General features: G+C 40.8%; 1 protein-coding gene across 1 annotated transcript in view; it reads left to right on the forward strand.

Annotated features, from left to right (window-relative positions):
- Nucleotides 1-19,552, forward strand: part of LOC135509164 (protein mono-ADP-ribosyltransferase PARP8-like) — a 130,891-nt gene that overhangs the window by 47,845 nt on the left and 63,494 nt on the right. The window contains exon 8 of the mRNA XM_064929629.1: nt 3,961-4,055. Coding sequence (XP_064785701.1) covers nt 3,961-4,055 — 95 coding nt within the window. The remainder of the gene's footprint in view (nt 1-3,960; nt 4,056-19,552) is intronic.

Below are 19,552 nucleotides of genomic sequence, written 5' to 3' on the forward strand. Positions count from 1 at the left end.
TAGAGAGGCTATATACAGTAGAGAGGATATGTACAGTAGAGAGGCTATAATAATAGAGAGGCTATATACAGTAGAGAGGCTATATACAGTAGAGAGGTTATATACAGTAGAGAGGCTATATACAGTAGAGAGGCTATAATAGTAGAGAGGCTCTATACAGTAGAGAGGTTATATACAGTAGAGAGGCTATATACAGTAGAGAGGCTATATACAGTAGAGAGGCTATATACAGTAGAGAGGCTATATACAGTAGAGAGGCTATATACAGTAGAGAGGCGATATACAGTAGAGAGGTTATATACAGTAGAGAGGCTATATACAGTAGAGAGGCTATATACAGTAGAGGCTATATACAGTAGAGGCTATATACAGTAGAGAGGCTATATACAGTAGAGAGGCTATATACAGTAGAGAGGCTATATACAGTAGAGAGGTTATATACAGTAGAGAGGTTATATACAGTAGAGAGGCTATATACAGTAGAGAGGCTATATACAGTAGAGGCTATATACAGTAGAGAGGCTATATACAGTAGAGAGGTTATATACAGTAGAGAGGCTATATACAGTAGAGAGGCTATATACAGTAGAGGCTATATACAGTAGAGGCTATATACAGTAGAGAGGCTATATACAGTAGAGAGGCTATATACAGTACAGAGGTTATATACAGTAGAGAGGCTATAACAGTAGAGAGGTGATATACAGTAGAGAGGTGATATACAGTAGAGAGGCTATATACAGTAGAGAGGCTATATACAGTAGAGAGGCTATATACAGTAGAGAGGCTATAACAGTAGAGAGGCTATATACAGTAGAGAGGCTATAATAGTAGAGAGGCTCTATACAATAGAGAGGCTATATACAGTAGAGGGGTAATATACAGTAGAGAGGTGATATACAGTAGAGAGGCTATATACAGTAGAGAGGTTATATACAGTAGAGAGGCTATAACAGTAGAGAGGCTATATACAGTAGAGAGGCTATATACAGTAGAGGGGTAATATACAGTAGAGGGGTAATATACAGTAGAGAGGCTATATACAGGAGAGAGGCTATATACAGTAGAGAGGTTATATACAGTAGAGAGGTTATATACAGTAGAGAGGCTATATACAGTAGAGAGGCTATATACAGTAGAGAGGCTATATACAGTAGAGAGGCTATATACAGTAGAGAGGCTGTAACAGTAGAGAGGTGATATACAGTAGAGAGGCTATATACAGTAGAGAGGTTATATACAGTAGAGAGGCTATATACAGTAGAGAGGCTATATACAGTAGAGAGGCTATATACAGTAGAGAGGCTATAACAGTAGAGAGGTGATATACAGTAGAGAGGCTATATACAGTAGAGAGGCTATAACAGTAGAGAGGTGATATACAGTAGAGAGGCTATATACAGTAGAGAGGCTATATACAGTAGAGAGGCTATAACAGTAGAGAGGCTATAACAGTAGAGAGGTGATATACAGTAGAGAGGCTATATACAGTAGAGAGGCTATATACAGTAGAGAGGCTATATACCCCTCTTGCAAAAGTGTTCTTCGGCTGTCCCCATAGAAGAAACCTTTTGAAGAGCCCTTTAGGTTCCATGTAGAACACCCGAAGAACCCTTTTTGCAAATATTGTTCTAAGATTGTACAGTGGCAGTAACTCCTTATATAGACCCAGCAGCTCTGAAGAGAGGCCTCCCCTGGCCTCCTGAGTTCATGGCAGATTTCCCCAATGTAGTCCTAAACTCATCAAGTATAAAGCACTTTTATATTTTTAGTCTTTTTTTCAGTCAGCTCACTCAGAAAGGGGCCTGCGGCTCATATCCCACTCACTGTAGTGGGACATTTCCATTGCCCAAATTAACCCAGTCCATCTGTATATGGAAATATACATGTATTCTGATGACCGATTGTCCCTCTCTCTCTCTCTCTCTCTCTCTCTCTCTCTCTCTCTCTCTCTCTCTCTCTATCTCTGTCTGTCTCTCGTTCTCTCGTTCTCTCTCTGTCTCTCTCTCTCTCTCTCTCTCTCCCTCTGTCACTCTCTCTCTCTCTGTCTCTCTCTCTCCCTCTCACTCTCTCTCTCTGTCTTTCATTCTCCCTCCCTCTCTCTCTCTCAATTTTTCAATTCAATAAAGGGGCTTTATTGGCATGGGAGACATGTGTTAACATTGCCAAAGCAAGTGAGGTAGATAATATACAAAAGTGAAATAAACAATAAAAATGTACAATAAAAATTACACATACAGAAGTTTCAAAACAATAAAGACATTACAAATGTCATATTTCACTTTTGTATATTATCTACATCACTTGCTTTGGCAATGTTAACACGTTTTCCCATGCCAATAAAGCCCCTTGAATTGAATGTGTACATTGTTACAACACTATATATATATAGTGTTGTAACAATGTACACGTGTTTAAAGTACACAAGGGAAAATATGGGTTATATTTACAATGGTGTTTGTTCTTCACTGATTCCCCTTTTCTCGTGGCAACAGGTCACAAATCTTGCTGCTGTGATGGCACACTGTGGAATTTCACCCAGTAGATATGGGAGTTGAATTCTTTGTGGATCTGTGTTATCTGATAGAAATATGTCTCTCTAATATGGTCATACATTTGGCAGGAGGTTAGGAAGTGCAGCTCAGTTTCCATCTCATTTTGTGGGCAGTGAGCACATAGCCTGTCTTCTCTTGAGAGCCATGTCTGCCTACGGCGGCCTTTCTCAATAGCAAGGCTATGCTCACCAAGTCTGTACATAGTCAAAGCTTTCCTTAAGTTGGGGTCAGTCACAGTGGTCAGGTATTCTGCCACTGTGTACTCTCTGTTTAGGGCCAAATAGCATTCTAGTTTGCTCTGTTTTTTTGTTAATTCTTTCCAATGTGTCAAGTAGTTATCTTTTTTCTTCTCATGATTTGGTTTAATTGTGTTGCTGTCCTGGGTCTCTGTGGGGTCTGTTTGGACCATGTTCATCTCTCTGTAGGTGATGGCTTTGTTATGGAAGGTTTGGGAATCGCTTCCTTTTAGGTGGTTGTATAATTTAACGGCTGTTTTGTAATGGCTGTTTGAAGTAAGAGGATCAAGGTGCTATGTGTTCATGATTTTTAATAAAACTGAACACTAAGAACAAAAAAATAACAAAGTGGAACAGTTCTATCTGGTGCAGACACACAAAACAGAAAATAACTACCCACAAAACACAGGGAAAAGGCTCCCTAATTATGGTTCTCAATCAGAGACAACGATAGACAGCTGCCTCTGATTGAGAACCACATCCGGCCAAACACACAGAAATAGAAAACATAGAACACAAAACATAGAATGCCCACCCCAACTCAAGCACTGACCAAACCAAAATAGAGACATAAAATGGATTTCTATGGTCAGGGCGTGACATGTTTTCTGGATTTTGATAATTAGTGGGTATCGGCCTAACACTGCTCTGCATGCATTATTTGGTGTTCTACGTTGTACACAGAGGATATTTTTACAGAATTCTGCATGCAGAGTCTCAGTTTGGTGTTTGTCCCATTTTGTGAAGTCTTGGTTGGTGAGCGGACCCCAGACCTCACAACCATAAAGGGCAATGGGTTCTATGACTGATTCAAGTATTTTTAGCCAGATCCTAATTGGTATGTCGAATTTTATGTTCCTTTTGATGGAATAGAGTGCCTTTCTTGCCTTGTCTCTCAGCTCGTTCACAGCTTTGTGGAAGTTACCTGTGGCACTGATGTTTAGGCCGAGGTAAGTATAATTTTTTGTGTGCTCTAGGGCAATGGTGTCTGGAAGGAATTTGTATTTGTGGTCCTGGAAACTGGAACTCTTTTGGAACACCATTAATTTGTCTTACTGAGATGTCAGGAACCAGGTCACGTTACTATGAAGAGCTTTGCGACTCTACTGCTGATGGAAAAAGGGATTTAAAACCCATTTGATTGACTGATTAACTGACGTCTCTGATAGGTGAACTACGATGGCGAGCTCCACAAGCACCCCCAGCTGGAGGCAGACCTGGCGGCGGTCCGGGAGATGTACGGACATCACGCAGTATCTCTCAGGTAGCTCCTCCCTCTCTGACCGTGTGTGGCAAATCAAATAGAATTGTATTTGTAAAACTGCTTCGTAAAACAACAGGTGTGGACTAACAGTGGAATGCTTACTTACTTCCCAACAACGTAGAGAGAAAGAAAATGGAGAATAAAATAGAAAAGTAAAACACGTCATATTAAATACACAATGAGTAACGATAGTTTGGCTATATACACGGGGTACCAGTACCGAGTCGATGTGCAGGGGTACGAGGTCATTGAGGTAGATATGTGCATATAACTAGGAATAAAGGGCAGTGTGGAGTGCAATAGAGCTGGCGTCATCTGTGGATCTGTTGGGGCGGGATTCAAATTGGACTGGGTCTAGGGTTTCTGGGTTGTTGATGTGTGCCATGACCAGCTTTTCAAAGTATTTCATATCTTCAGATGTGTGTGCTTTGGGGCGAAAGTCATTTAGACTGGTTACCTTGCCTGAGTCAATATCTTCTAGAGTACAATACAAGGTCCATCCTGTTCCTCTTGCCTGAGTCAATGTCTTCTAGAGTACAATACAAGGTCCATCCTGTTCCTCTTGCCTGAGTCAATGTCTTCTAGAGTACAATACAAGGTCCATCCTGTTCCTCTTGCCTGAGTCAATGTCTTCTAGAGTACATTACAAGGTCCATCCTGTTCCTCTTGCCTGAGTCAATGTCTTCTAGAGTACAATACAAGGTCCATCCTGTTCCTCTTGCCTGAGTCAATGTCTTCTAGAGTACATTACAAGGTCCATCCTGTTCCTCTTGCCTGAGTCAATGTCTTCTAGAGTACAATACAAGGTCCATCCTGTTCCTCTTGCCTGAGTCAATGTCTGCTAGAGTACAATACAAGGTCCATCCTGTTCCTCTTGCCTGAGTCAATGTCTTCTAGAGTACAATACAAGGTCCATCCTGTTCCTCTTGCCTGAGTCAATGTCTTCTAGAGTACATTACAAGGTCCATCCTGTTCCTCTTGCCTGAGTCAATGTCTTCTAGAGTACAATACAAGGTCCATCCTGTTCCTCTTGCCTGAGTCAATGTCTTCTAGAGCACATTACAAGGTCCATCCTGTTCCTCTTGCCTGAGTCAATGTCTTCTAGAGTACAATACAAGGTCCATCCTGTTCCTCTTGCCTGAGTCAATGTCTTCTAGAGTACAATACAAGGTCCATCCTATTCCTCTTGCCTGAGTCAATGTCTTCTAGAGTACAATACAAGGTCCATCCTGTTCCTCTTGCCTGAGTCAATGTCTTCTAGAGTACAATACAAGGTCCATCCTGTTCCTCTTGCCTGAGTCAATGTCTTCTAGAGTACAATACAAGGTCCATCCTGTTCCTCTTGCCTGAGTCAATGTCTTCTAGAGTACAATACAAGGTCCATCCTGTTCCTCTTGCCTGAGTCAATGTCTTCTAGAGTACAATACAAGGTCCATCCTGTTCCTCTTGCCTGAGTCAATGTCTTCTAGAGTGCAATACAAGGTCCATCCTGTTCCTCTTGCCTGAGTCAATATCTTCTAGAGGGCAATACAAGGTCCATCCTGTTCCTCTTGCCTGAGTCAATGTCTTCTAGAGTACAATACAAGGTCCATCCTATTCCTCTTGCCTGAGTCAATGTCTTCTAGAGTACAATACAAGGTCCATCCTATTCCTCTTGCCTGAGTCAATGTCTTCTAGAGTTCAATACAAGGTCCATCCTGTTCCTCTTGCCTGAGTCAATGTCTTCTAGAGTACAATACAAGGTCCATCCTGTTCCTCTTGCCTGAGTCAATGTCTTCTAGAGTACAATACAAGGTCCATCCTGTTCCTCTTGCCTGAGTCAATGTCTTCTAGAGTACAATACAAGGTCCATCCTGTTCCTCTTGCCTGAGTCAATGTCTTCTAGAGTACAATACAAGGTCCATCCTGTTCCTCTTGCCTGAGTCAATGTCTTCTAGAGTACAATACAAGGTCCATCCTGTTCCTCTTGCCTGAGTCAATGTCTTCTAGAGTACAATACAAGGTCCATCCTGTTCCTCTTGCCTGAGTCAATGTCTTCTAGAGGACAATACAAGGTCCATCCTGTTCCTCTTGCCTGAGTCAATGTCTTCTAGAGTACAATACAAGGTCCATCCTGTTCCTCTTGCCTGAGTCAATGTCTTCTAGAGTACAATACAAGGTCCATCCTGTTCCTCTTGCCTGAGTCAATGTCTTCTAGAGTACAATACAAGGTCCATCCTGTTCCTCTTGCCTGAGTCAATGTCTTCTAGAGTACAATACAAGGTCCATCCTGTTCCTCTTGCCTGAGTCAATGTCTTCTAGAGTACAATACAAGGTCCATCCTGTTCCTCTTGCCTGAGTCAATGTCTTCTAGAGTACAATACAAGGTCCATCCTGTTCCTCTTGCCTGAGTCAATGTCTTCTAGAGTACAATACAAGGTCCATCCTGTTCCTCTTGCCTGGGTCAATGTCTTCTAGAGTACAATACAAGGTCCATCCTATTCCTCTTGCCTGAGTCAATGTCTTCTAGAGGACAATACAAGGTCCATCCTATTCCCCTTGCCTGAGTCAATGTCTTCTAGAGGACAATACAAGGTCCATCCTATTCCCCTTGCCTGAGTCAATGTCTTCTAGAGTACAATACAAGGTCCATCCTGTTCCTCTTGCCTGAGTCAATGTCTTCTAGAGTACAATACAAGGTCCATCCTGTTCCTCTTGCCTGAGTCAATGTCTTCTAGAGTACAATACAAGGTCCATCCTATTCCCCTTGCCTGAGTCAATGTCTTCTAGAGGACAATACAAGGTCCATCCTGTTCCTCTTGCCTGAGTCAATGTCTTCTAGAGTACAATACAAGGTCCATCCTGTTCCTCTTGCCTGAGTCAATGTCTTCTAGAGTACAATACAAGGTCCATCCTGTTCCTCTTGCCTGAGTCAATGTCTTCTAGAGTACAATACAAGGTCCATCCTGTTCCTCTTGCCTGAGTCAATGTCTTCTAGAGTACAATACAAGGTCCATCCTGTTCCTCTTGCCTGAGTCAATGTCTTCTAGAGTACAATACAAGGTCCATCCTATTCCCCTTGCCTGAGTCAATGTCTTCTAGAGTACAATACAAGGTCCATCCTGTTCCTCTTGCCTGAGTCAATGTCTTCTAGAGTACAATACAAGGTCCATCCTGTTCCTCTTGCCTGAGTCAATGTCTTCTAGAGTACAATACAAGGTCCATCCTATTCCCCTTGCCTGAGTCAATGTCTTCTAGAGTACAATACAAGGTCCATCCTGTTCCTCTTGCCTGAGTCAATGTCTTCTAGAGTACAATACAAGGTCCATCCTATTCCCCTTGCCTGAGTCAATGTCTTCTAGAGGACAATACAAGGTCCATCCTGTTCCTCTTGCCTGAGTCAATGTCTTCTAGAGTACAATACAAGGTCCATCCTGTTCCTCTTGCCTGAGTCAATGTCTTCTAGAGTACAATACAAGGTCCATCCTGTTCCTCTTGCCTGAGTCAATGTCTTCTAGAGTACAATACAAGGTCCATCCTGTTCCTCTTGCCTGAGTCAATGTCTTCTAGAGTACAATACAAGGTCCATCCTGTTCCTCTTGCCTGAGTCAATGTCTTCTAGAGTACAATACAAGGTCCATCCTATTCCTCTTGCCTGAGTCAATGTCTTCTAGAGTACAATACAAGGTCCATCCTGTTCCTCTTGCCTGAGTCAATGTCTTCTAGAGTACAATACAAGGTCCATCCTATTCCTCTTGCCTTATCATATTTTGTTCGCCGCATGACCCCGTCTATTGCCAGGTTGAAGAGTAAGGCTGTCATCACACAACCCTGTCGAACTCCAGACTTAACAGCAAAGCAGTTGCTGTAGAACTGTTTTATGATGTTAACAGCATGGGTGGGGATTACATAAATTCTCAAGATCTTCCATAGGCTTTCGGCCCTCTAGAAGTCAGTAAAGTTGATGAAGAGTTTTCAGCCTTCTGGAAGTCAGTAAAGTTTATGAAGAGTTTTCAGTTTTCTGGAGATCAGTAAAGTTGATGTAGAGTTTTCATTGCCACTCACTAAATTGCTCAATGATGCTCCTGAGGGTGAAGATCTGGTCTGTACAGCTCCTTCCTCCCCAAAAAACCACTTGTTCCTTCCTAAGCACTTTGTCTACAGCTGAAGACATCCGTTGTACAATAATCTTGCAAAAAAAAAAATCTTGCTGTGAACGGATAAAAGTGTAACGCCCGTCCAGGTGTTGCAATCGGAAGGTGTGTCCCTCTTCTGCACCGGTATGATGACCCTCTTGGTCCAGTCTGAAGGTTTCTTTCCCTCCATCCAGATGTCAGTGATCAGTGGAAGAAGGATGTTCTTTGAACAGCTCTGCATTGAGGTTATCAGGAGCTTTCCCATTCTTTACTGACTTGATGGTAGTTATTATTTCTTCTTTGGTTGGTGGGTCGGTGTTTAAGTCCGGATCTTCTGGAGCAGCTTCAGGTGTGTCAAATGGATTCACAGAGGGTTCTCTGTTGAGGACCTCTCTGAAATGTTCTGTCCATCTTGCTTTCTGTTCATTTTCTGTAGTCAGGAGATTGCCTTGCTTGTCTTTGACTTGAGTATTTGACTTGAATTTTCTGCCACATGTTAGGTTAGGCCCTATTGTCTCTCCTCTAGGTAGGCCCTGTTGTCTCTCCTCTAGGTAGGCCCTATTGTCTCTCCTCTAGGTAGGCCCTGTTGTCTCTCCTCCAGGTAGGCCCTGTTGTCTCTCCTCTAGGTAGGCCCTGTTGTCTCTCCTCTAGGTAGGCCCTGTTGTCTCTCCTCTAGGTAGGCCCTATTGTCTCTCCTCTAGGTAGGCCCTGTTGTCTCTCCTCTAGGTAGGCCCTGTTGTCTCTCCTCTAGGTAGGCCCTGTTGTCTCTCCTCCAGGTAGGCCCTGTTGTCTTTCCTCTAGGTAGGCCCTGTTGTCTCTCCTCTAGGTAGGCCCTGTTGTCTCTCTTCCAGGTAGGCCCTGTTTTCTCTCCTCTAGGTAGGCCCTGTTGTCTCTCCTCTAGGTAGGCCCTGTTGTCTCTCCTCTAGGTAGGCCCTTTTGTCTCTCCCTCCAGGTAGGCCCTGTTGTCTCTCCTCTAGGTAGGCCCTGTTGTCTCTCCTCCAGGTAGGCCCTGTTGTCTTTCCTCTAGGTAGGCCCTGTTGTCTCTCCTCTAGGTAGGCCCTGTTGTCTCTCTTCCAGGTAGGCCCTGTTTTCTCTCCTCCAGGTAGGCCCTGTTGTCTCTCGTCTAGGTAGGCCCTGTTGTCTCTCCTCTAGGTAGGCCCTATTGTCTCTCCTCTAGGTAGGCCCTGTTGTCTCTCCTCTAGGTAGGCCCTGTTGTCTCTCCTCTAGGTAGGCCCTGTTGTCTCTCGTCTAGGTAGGCCCTGTTGTCTCTCGTCTAGGTAGGCCCTGTTGTCTCTCCTCTAGGTAGGCCCTATTGTCTCTCCTCTAGGTAGGCCCTGTTGTCTCTCCTCTAGGTAGGCCCTGTTGTCTCTCCTCTAGGTAGGCCCTGTTGTCTCTCCTCTAGGTAGGCCCTGTTGTCTCTCCTCTAGGTAGGCCCTGTTGTCTCTCTTCCAGGTAGGCCCTGTTGTCTCTCCTCTAGTTAGGCCCTGTTGTCTCTCCTCCAGGGAGGCCCTGTTGTCTCTCCTCTAGGTAGGCCCTATTGTCTCTTCTTACTAGTCTTTTGACTTGTGTGTTGATTTTTCTGTACTGCTCCTCCAGTTTCTGTTTCAGCCTTTGTGATTTTGACATCTGTTTTTTTTCTTCCCCTCTGTAATTTCCCATGTTACTTGGGTGATCCATTCCTTGATCATTTCCCATGTTACTTGGGTGATCCATTTATCAATCATTTCCCATGTTACTTGGGTGATCCATTCATCAATCATTTCCCATGTTACTTGGGTGATCCATTCCTTGATTACTTTCCATGCTTCTGGGTTGATCCATGATTTGAGTTGCCTTCTTCTTCTTTGTCTGGTGGTTTCCTTGCCACTTTCACTGTAAGCTTGAACTACTTTCTCCCACTTCCTGTCTATATTCCCCTCAGTTGCCTTCTTCTGTGTTGTTTGAAAGGGCTTTATACTTGTTGTGAACTTGCATTGTGAAGTTTTTCTTGATGGTTTGGCCCCTCAGCATGCCAACATCAAATCTTGTTGTTCCTTTTGTTGGTGGTCTTGAACGTTTCAGCTTTAGTGTGATGTCGGCAGTCACAAGATGGTGGTCACTGGTAACATCTGCCTCCCTTCACACCTTGACTTCTCTCAGCGAGCGTCTTCGCTTGCCGTTGATCATCAGGTCAATCTGGTTCTTGTCTCTTCCAGTAGGAAAGTACCATGTCAGTTTGTGGATATTCTTGTGAGGAAACAGGCTGCCACTAATCATCAGGTGACGCAGAATGTTGCCAGTCTCTCACCGTTGTCATTAATCTCTCCACAGCCATGCTTCCCCATTGTTCTCTCGTAGATGGTGTTGTCAGTGCCAACCTTTCCATTCAGGTTTCCCATGACGAAGAGCAGGTCTTGAGCAGGTGTCTTCTCTACTTCTCTATTGTTATAGAGCAGCTCTTCGTCTTCCTCTTTGGCATCGTTTGAGCGAGCATGACATTGGATTATTGGTAGTTTGGTATGTTGTCCATTGAGTCTGGCTTTTTATTGTTAATCACTTCCTGTTCACAGGCACTTTCCCCACTGTACTAAAAAACTACTATGGTGAAACCCCTTAAGTTCCAACCTTCCATTCCTAAAGACAAATTCTGGAGAAATTGGTTTTCAAACAGCAAAATCATTTTTTGAAGTGCCAACTGTATTTTTGAAAAATTGAAAAATATATATATTCTAGTTTTCGTGCCCACCACAACACGGACATATTCTTTGTTAAAGTGGTAAATGATCTTAGAGCCAACACAGATGCCAAACAGCTCTCTGTCCTTGTACTCTTGGATTTATTAAGGGCTGAATTCGCCTCTGTTGACCATGATGTCCTTCTGGACAGACTGGAGAGGTGGGTTGGCCTCTCCGGTCCAGTTCAATTGGTTCAGGACCTATTTAACCTGTCAAGAGTTTTGTTTTATTGTTGTACATAACTCAGAGAAAATACATATAACATTTGGCGCTCCACAAGGTTCAATTTTGGTTCCGTTACTGTTCGGGTTTACATATGTTACCCCTTGGCAGTGTTATCAGAAAGCACAGCTTTGATTTTCCCTGCTACGCAGACAATACACGACTTTACATTTCTGTGTCGCCAGAGGATTCTTGACTTTATTAGTGATTTAAATAGTTGGATTTCTAACAACTTCTTTCAGCTAAATCAAGACATTTTTATTTTAAAGAAAATACCTTCAGTATTTACAATAGAGTTCGGTTACATAAAAGGGGAGATTAAAATAGTCTTTATTCATAGAATATCTCTCTGTCAGCACCCACATGGACCTGACGTGTATGTTTTTTTGCTATTGCAGTGTAAGCATGTAAGTAAAATGCTTCTTCATGGAAAATTATGTGCTGGAGAATGGTGTGTGTGTGTGTGTGTGTGTGTGTGTGTGTGTGTGTGTGTGTGTGTGTGTGTGTGTGTGTGTGTGTGTGTGTGTGTGTGTGTGTGTGTGTGTGTGTGTGTGTGTGTGTGTGTGTGTGTGTGTGTGTGTGTGTGTGTGTGTGTGTGTGTGTGTGTGTGTGTTAGTATACATTGGGTGAGGTTGAAAAGTGCTGATGGTAGAGAGAAAGGTAAAGGAAATGTTCAGGTTTGTGTTTGTCAGCTCCCTGTACATCCTGAGTTGTAAATCACAGAGAGAGACAGAGAGAGACAGAGAGAGACAGAGAGAGACAGAGAGAGACAGAGAGAGACAGAGAGAGACTGAGAGAGACTGAGAGAGACTGAGAGAGACTGAGAGAGTGAGTGAGTGAGAGTGAGTGAGAGACTGAGAGAGTGAGTGAGTGAGAGTGAGAGAGTGAGTGAGAGAGTGAGTGAGAGTGAGAGAGTGAGTGAGAGAGTGAGAGAGTGAGTGAGTGAGTGAGTGAGTGAGTGAGTGAGTGAGTGAGTGAGTGAGTGAGTGAGTGAGTGAGAGAGTGAGAGACAGTTGTTCCTCAAATAAAAGTTGCTTCATACTACGGTATAGCGTTATGCTGTGGAATGGTAAGGTGCATTACTAATTCAAACCACCAGGGGCCATCTTTGAACACCATTTATTAAACCTCGGCTTTAGAGGCCGAGCAGAACCCCCCCCCCCCCCCCTCCGATTGTAAATACACTTTAGGATTAAAATGGTCCAATGTTTCAATTCAAATCATTCCATTGTCGTGCAAAAACACAAATTGGTTGTTGATCACTGCTAGACAACCATCTTCTGGTCTTGCCATAGAATTTAAAGAAAATTTTCATCAAAACTGTAACTCGGCCACTCAGGAATATTCACTGTGTTCTTGTCAAGCAACTCCAGTGTAGATTTGGCCTTGTGTTTGAGGTTATTGTCTTGGTGAATTAATCTCCCAGTGTCTGGTGGAAAGCAGACTGAACCAGGTTTTCCTCTAGGATTTTGCCTGTGCTTAGCTTTGTTCCGTTTCTTTTTATCGTGAAAAACTCCCCAGTCCTTAACGATTACAAGCATAGCCATAACATGATGCAGCCACCACAATGCTTGACAATATGAAGTGATACTCAGGAATGTGTTGTATTGGATTTGCCCCAAACTAAACCCCTTATGGGGCGGCAGGGTAGCCTAGTGGTTAGAGTGTTGGACTAGTAACCGGAAGGTTGCAAGTTCAAACCCCCAAACTGACAAGGTACAAATCTGTCATTCCGCCCCTGAACAGGCAGCTAACCCACTGTTCCTAGGCCGTCATTGAAAATAAGAATTTGTTCTTCACTGACTTGCCTGGTTAAATAAAGGTAAAATAAAAATTCAGGACAAAAAGTTAATTGATAGTAATGAACGAGTCGGGACGAGGCAGGCAGGCAGGCAGTTAGTTTGCAGTCTTTCCGGCTTCAGTTGTAAGTGATTGTGTTAGCTGTGTTGTTGGCTAGCTCCTCTGAACAACAGTGTAATGACGAATGAGCCCATTTTTTTTGCGCCAGTTGAAATCGAGTCTCATTAGCTCATTGTTATGGATGTATCCAAATAGATGTCGCTAGAAAACTTAAACAAATGCAGCTACTTTGTTGTTATTCTGTCTGCACTATTTGACGTGACTGTAAGTTAATCGTAGTTGGCTAGCTAGTGCACCCTCCTCTCTCCCAAGTCCCTGAAAATATAAATCAACTTGACCAGAGTCTATTGTCCTGTTGATAGATCATCAAGGGTATAATGCCCTGCTGATAGACCATCAAGGGTATAATGTCCTGCTGTTAGACCATCAAGGGTATAATGTCCTGCTGATAGTCCATAAAGAGTATATTGTCCTGCTGGTAGCCCATCAAAAGTGGATGGCTTCTTTTGTATTCTAATATATTGAATGCATAGGTAAGAGAGCCAAGCCACAGCATTGTAGTGTACTTACAGTACAGTGCACTTTCCTTTTCTGCCTGACTCTCTACCACCCCATGATTCTCTCTGTTGTTGTTGTTATATATTCCCTCCATTCTGCCTGACTCTCTACCAACCACATGATTCTTTCTGTTGTTGTTGTTATCTATTCCCTCCATTCTGCCTGACTCTCTACCACCCCATGATTCCCTCCATTCTGCCTGACTCTCTACCACCCCATGATTCTCTCTGTTGTTGTTGTTATCTATTCCCTCCATTCTGCCTGATTCTCTACCACCCCACGATTCTCTCTGTTGTTGTTATCTATTCCCTCCATTCTGCCTGACTCTCTACCACCCCATGATTCTCTCTGTTTGTTGTTGTTATCTATTCCCTCCATTCTGCCTGACTCTCTACCACCCCACGATTCTCTCTGTTGTTGTTATCTATTCCCTCCATTCTGCCTGACTCTCTACCACCCCATGATTCTCTCTGTTTGTTGTTGTTATCTATTCCCTCCATTCTGCCTGACTCTCTACCACCCCATGATTCTCTCTGTTGTTGTTGTTATCTATTCCCTCCATTCTGTCTGACTCTCTACCACCCCACGATTCTCTCTGTTGTTGTTGTTATCTATTCACTCCATTCTGCCTGACTCTCTACCACCCCATGATTCCCTCCATTCTGCCTGACTCTCTATCACCCCATGATTCTCTCTGTTGTTGTTATCTATTCCCTCCATTCTGTCTGACTCTCTACCACCCCATGATTATTTCTGTAACACTCCACTAGTAAAGGTAACACATAACAAAAAAAACAACATTTCAATAGCTCAGGTCTTGAAAATACAGGAAACCTTTTTCCCCACCTGTATCTACAAAGGTCTATAAATGAGGCCAATGCAGACGGCTGGCCTGTGGGGTTTTCTTCCCTGTACTCTTTCATTCAGCTTCTTTTTCACATCAGCAAAGACCCACTCCACATTGTCTGCTTCGTTTGCTGCTGTCGTTTTGAATTTTATTTATTTGTGCTCAGTAGCCCGAGGCTATAATGGCTGTTCCGTCAACTTGTTCATTTAGCAGACACGACTCGCGTATATTCAGTCAACACATATATTTTTAAGAACATCATGGAATATTACTGAACATTTTTGTTTCACTTAGAATATAAACCTTAAAGGTTAACAACTGTTTTAGTCAGTACAGTCCAGTAACAGCTTCTTCTGACCAAGTATAAAAAAAATTAAAAAATGAAGTGTATTTTTTTCTGGGTGTGTATGCTGGACAGAGGAAAAGCAATTCTTAAACTATTGTTCTACATTCAATTAACCCTCTTCTTCTTCCTCTTCATCATTCAGTTGTGAAGTGCTCGATTGTCAGTTTATTTCTGGTTTCTATCACACTTTCTTCAATTGACGTCATTCATTCAGTGAGAAGAGAGACACATTAGCGCCTGGGTACCAATGTATTTCACCGAACCCAACAGCAGAATCAGCGTTCTAACTCTCTTGCGACCGACACAGTGTATCACAATATACCACAATCTATCTCAGTGTGCTGCGGCAAGAAGTCAAAACGTTTAATTTAGGAACCACTGTACACACACACACACACACACACACACATCTCTCATGATCTCTCAATGGTTAGAGCGTTGGACTTGTAACTGAAAGGTTGCAAGATCGAATCCTCAAGCTGACAAGGTAAAAATCTGTTGTTCTGCCATTGATCGAATCAAATCAAGCCAAATGTATTTATAAAGCCCTTCGTACATCAGCTGATATCTCAGTGCTGTACAGAAACCCAGTCTAAAACCCCAAACAGCAAGCAATGCAGGTGTAGAAGCACGGTGGCTAGGAAAAACTCCCTAGAAAGGCCAGAACCTAGGAAGAAACCTAGAGAGGAACCAGGCTATGAGGGGTGGCCAGTCCTCTTCTGGCTGTGCCGGGTGGAGATTATAACAGAACATGGCCAAGATGTTCAAATGTTCATAAATGACCAGCACGGTCAAATAATAATAATCACAGGCAGAACAGTTGAAACTGGAGCAGCAGCACGGCCAGGTGGACTGGGGACAGCAAGGAGTCATCATGTCAGGTAGTCCTGAGGCATGGTCCTAGGGCTCAGGACCTAAATACTGGAGGCTGAGACAGGAGGGGTCAGGAGACACTGTGGCCCCATCCGAGGACACCCCCGGACAGGGCCAAACAGGAGGATATATATCAAGGCAGTAAACCGAACTGTTCCTAGGCCGTCATTGAAAATAAGAATTTGTTCTTAAACTGACATGCCTAGTTGAAATAAAGGTTATATATATATATATATATATATATATATATATATCTTTTTTTATTATAATAATAATTGGTAACTGTTGTGAGGTAGATCCCACATGTGGGTCAGTGTGGATGGTGATGTGTCAGTGGACTTTTATTCACGGAATGTTCTGAAGTCAAGAATACAAATCAATTCATTTTATACTGACTTCTCACGCCCACACATACACACAAACATACATACCCACAAACATACGCACACACATGTCCTGCTACGCGCACACTGTCTGTCTCACTACCCAGCCGACAGAGATAGTGACCTTGTCCTCGAGACGTACTCCCCGTTCTCTCCCAAATCTCTAGTCAGGTCGGCACCAAGCTCAGACAGTTTGTGTTTAAAATACCATAAAGATATTGTTTTACCCTAATTCTGACTAGGACTACGTGTATTGATTAGGATTTCATACATTCTAATCAATTCCATACAATTATATGTTTCAGGGCAGAATATTCTAATCATTCAATTAACAGATAATTATCCTATCAAAGATATAGTAGATATATTAAAGGGTAGTGATATATTAAAGGGTAGTGATATATTAAAGGGTAGTGATATATTAAAGGGTAGTGATATATTAAAGGGTAGATAGATTAAAGGGTAGTGATAGATTAAAGGGTAGTGATAGATTAAAGGGTAGTGATAGATTAAAGGGTAGTGATATATTAAAGGGTAGATATATTAACGGGTAGTGATATATTAAATGGTAGATAGATTAAAGGGTAGTGATATATTAAAGGGTAGATATATTAATTCAAGGGTAGTGATATATTCAAGGGTAGTGATATATTAAAGGGTAATGATATATTAAAGGGTAGTGATATATTAAAGGGTAGTGATATATTAAAGGGTAGTGATATATTAAAGGGTAGTGATATATTAAAGGGTAGTGATATATTAAAGGGTAGTGATAGATTAAAGGGTAGTGATAGATTAAAGGGTAGTGATAGATTAAAGGGTAGTGATAGATTAAAGGGTAGTGATAGATTAAAGGGTAGTGATATATTAAAGGGTAGTGATATATTAAAGGGTAGTGATAGATTAAAGGGTAGTGATATATTAAAGGGTAGATATGTTAACGGGTAGTGATATATTAAAGGGTAGATATATTAATTCAAGGGTAGTGATATATTCAAGGGTAGTGATAGATTAAAGGGTAGTGATAGATTAAAGGGTAGTGATAGATTAAAGGGTAGTGATATATTAAAGGGTAGATATGTTAACGGGTAGTGATATATTAAAGGGTAGATATATTAATTCAAGGGTAGTGATATATTCAAGGGTAGTGATATATTAAAGGGTAGATATATTAAAGGGTAATGATATATTAAAGGGTAGTGATATATTAAAGGGTAGTGATATATTAAAGGGTAGATAGATTAAAGGGTAGTGATAGATTAAAGGGTAGTGATAGATTAAAGGGTAGTGATAGATTAAAGGGTAGTGATAGATTAAAGGGTAGTGATATATTAAATGGTAGTGATATATTAAAGGGTAGTGATATATTAAAGGGTAGTGATATATTAAAGGGTAGTGATATATTCAAGGGTAGTGATATATTCAAGGGTAGTGATATATTAAAGGGTAATGATATATTAAAGGGTAATGATATATTAAAGGGTAGATATATTAAAGGGTAGTGATATATTAAAGGGTAGTGATATATTAAATGGTACATAGATTAAAGGGTAGTGATATATTAAAGGGTAGTGCTTTATTAAAGGGTAGATAGATTAAAGAGTAGTGATATATTAAAGGGTAGTGATATATTAAAGGGTAGTGATATATTAAAGGGTAGTGATATATTAAAGGGTGGTGATATATTAAAGGGTAGATATATTAAAGGGTAGATATATTAAAGGGTAGTGATATATTAAAGGGTAGTGAAATATTAAAGGGTAGTGATATATTAAAGGGTAGTGATATATTAAAGGGTAGATAGATTAAAGGGTCGTGATATATTAAAGGGTAGTGATATATTAAAGGGTGGTGATATATTAAAGGGTGGTGATATATTAAAGGGTAGTGATATATTAAATGGTAGATAGATTAAAGGGTAGATAGATTAAAGGTTAGATATATTAAAGGGTATATATATTAAAGGGTAGTGATATATTAAAGGGTAGTGATATACTAAAGGGTAGTGATATATTAAAGGGTAGATAGATTAAAGGGTGGTGATATATTAAAGGGTGGTGATATATTAAAGGGTAGTGATATATTAAATGGTAGTGATATATTAAATGGTAGTGATATATTAAATGGTAGTGATATATTAAAGGGTAGATAGATTAAAGGGTAGTGATATATTAAAGGGTAGTGATATATTAAAGGGTAGATAGATTAAAGGGTAGTGATATATTAAAGGGTAGTGATATACTAAAGGGTAGTGATATATTAAAGGGTAGATAGATTAAAGGGTGGTGATATATTAAAGGGTGGTGATATATTAAAGGGTGGTGATATATTAAACGGTAGTGATATATTAAAGGGTAGATAGATTAAAGGGTAGTGATATATTAAAGGGTAGTGATATATTAAAGGGTAGTGATATATTAAAGGGTATATATATTAAAGGGTAGTGATATATTAAAGGGTAGTGATATACTAAAGGGTAGTGATATATTAAAGGGTAGATAGATTAAAGGGTGGTGATATATTAAAGGGTGGTGATATATTAAAGGGTGGTGATATATTAAAGGGTAGTGATAGATTAAAGGGTCGTGATATATTAAAGGGTCGTGATATATTAAAGGGTGGTGATATATTAAAGGGTGGTGATATATTAAAGGGTGGTGATATATTAAAGGGTAGTGATATATTAAAGGGTAGTGATATATTAAAGGGTAGATATATTAAAGGGTAGATAGATTAAAGGTTAGATATATTAAAGGGTATATATATTAAAGGGTAGTGATATATTAAAGGGTAGTGATATACTAAAGGGTAGTGATATATTAAAGGGTAGATAGATTAAAGGGTGGTGATATATTAAAGGGTGGTGATATATTAAAGGGTGGTGATATATTAAAGGGTAGATAGATTAAATGGTAGTGATATATTAAATGGTAGTGATATATTAAAGGGTAGATAGATTAAAGGGTAGTGATATATTAAAGGGTAGTGATATACTAAAGGGTAGTGATATATTAAAGGGTAGATAGATTAAAGGGTGGTGATATATTAAAGGGTGGTGATATATTAAAGGGTGGTGATATATTAAAGGGTAGTGATATATTAAACGGTAGTGATATATTAAAGGGTAGATAGATTAAAGGGTAGTGATATATTAAAGGGTAGTGATATATTAAAGGGTAGTGATATATTAAAGGGTATATATATTAAAGGGTAGTGATATATTAAAGGGTAGTGATATATTAAAGGGTAGTGATATACTAAAGGGTAGTGATATATTAAAGGGTAGATAGATTAAAGGGTGGTGATATATTAAAGGGTGGTGATATATTAAAGGGTGGTGATATATTAAAGGGTAGTGATATATTAAATGGTAGTGATATATTAAAGGGTAGATAGATTAAAGGGTAGTGATATATTAAAGGGTAGTGATATATTAAAGGGTAGTGATATATTAAAGGGTAGATAGATTAAAGGGTAGTGATATATTAAAGGGTAGTGATATACTAAAGGGTAGTGATATATTAAAGGGAAGATAGATTAAAGGGTGGCGATATATTAAAGGGTGGTGATATATTAAAG

This window comes from Oncorhynchus masou, chromosome 1 (assembly GCF_036934945.1).
Source record: "Oncorhynchus masou masou isolate Uvic2021 chromosome 1, UVic_Omas_1.1, whole genome shotgun sequence".
NCBI classification, from domain to species: Eukaryota; Metazoa; Chordata; class Actinopteri; order Salmoniformes; family Salmonidae; genus Oncorhynchus; species Oncorhynchus masou.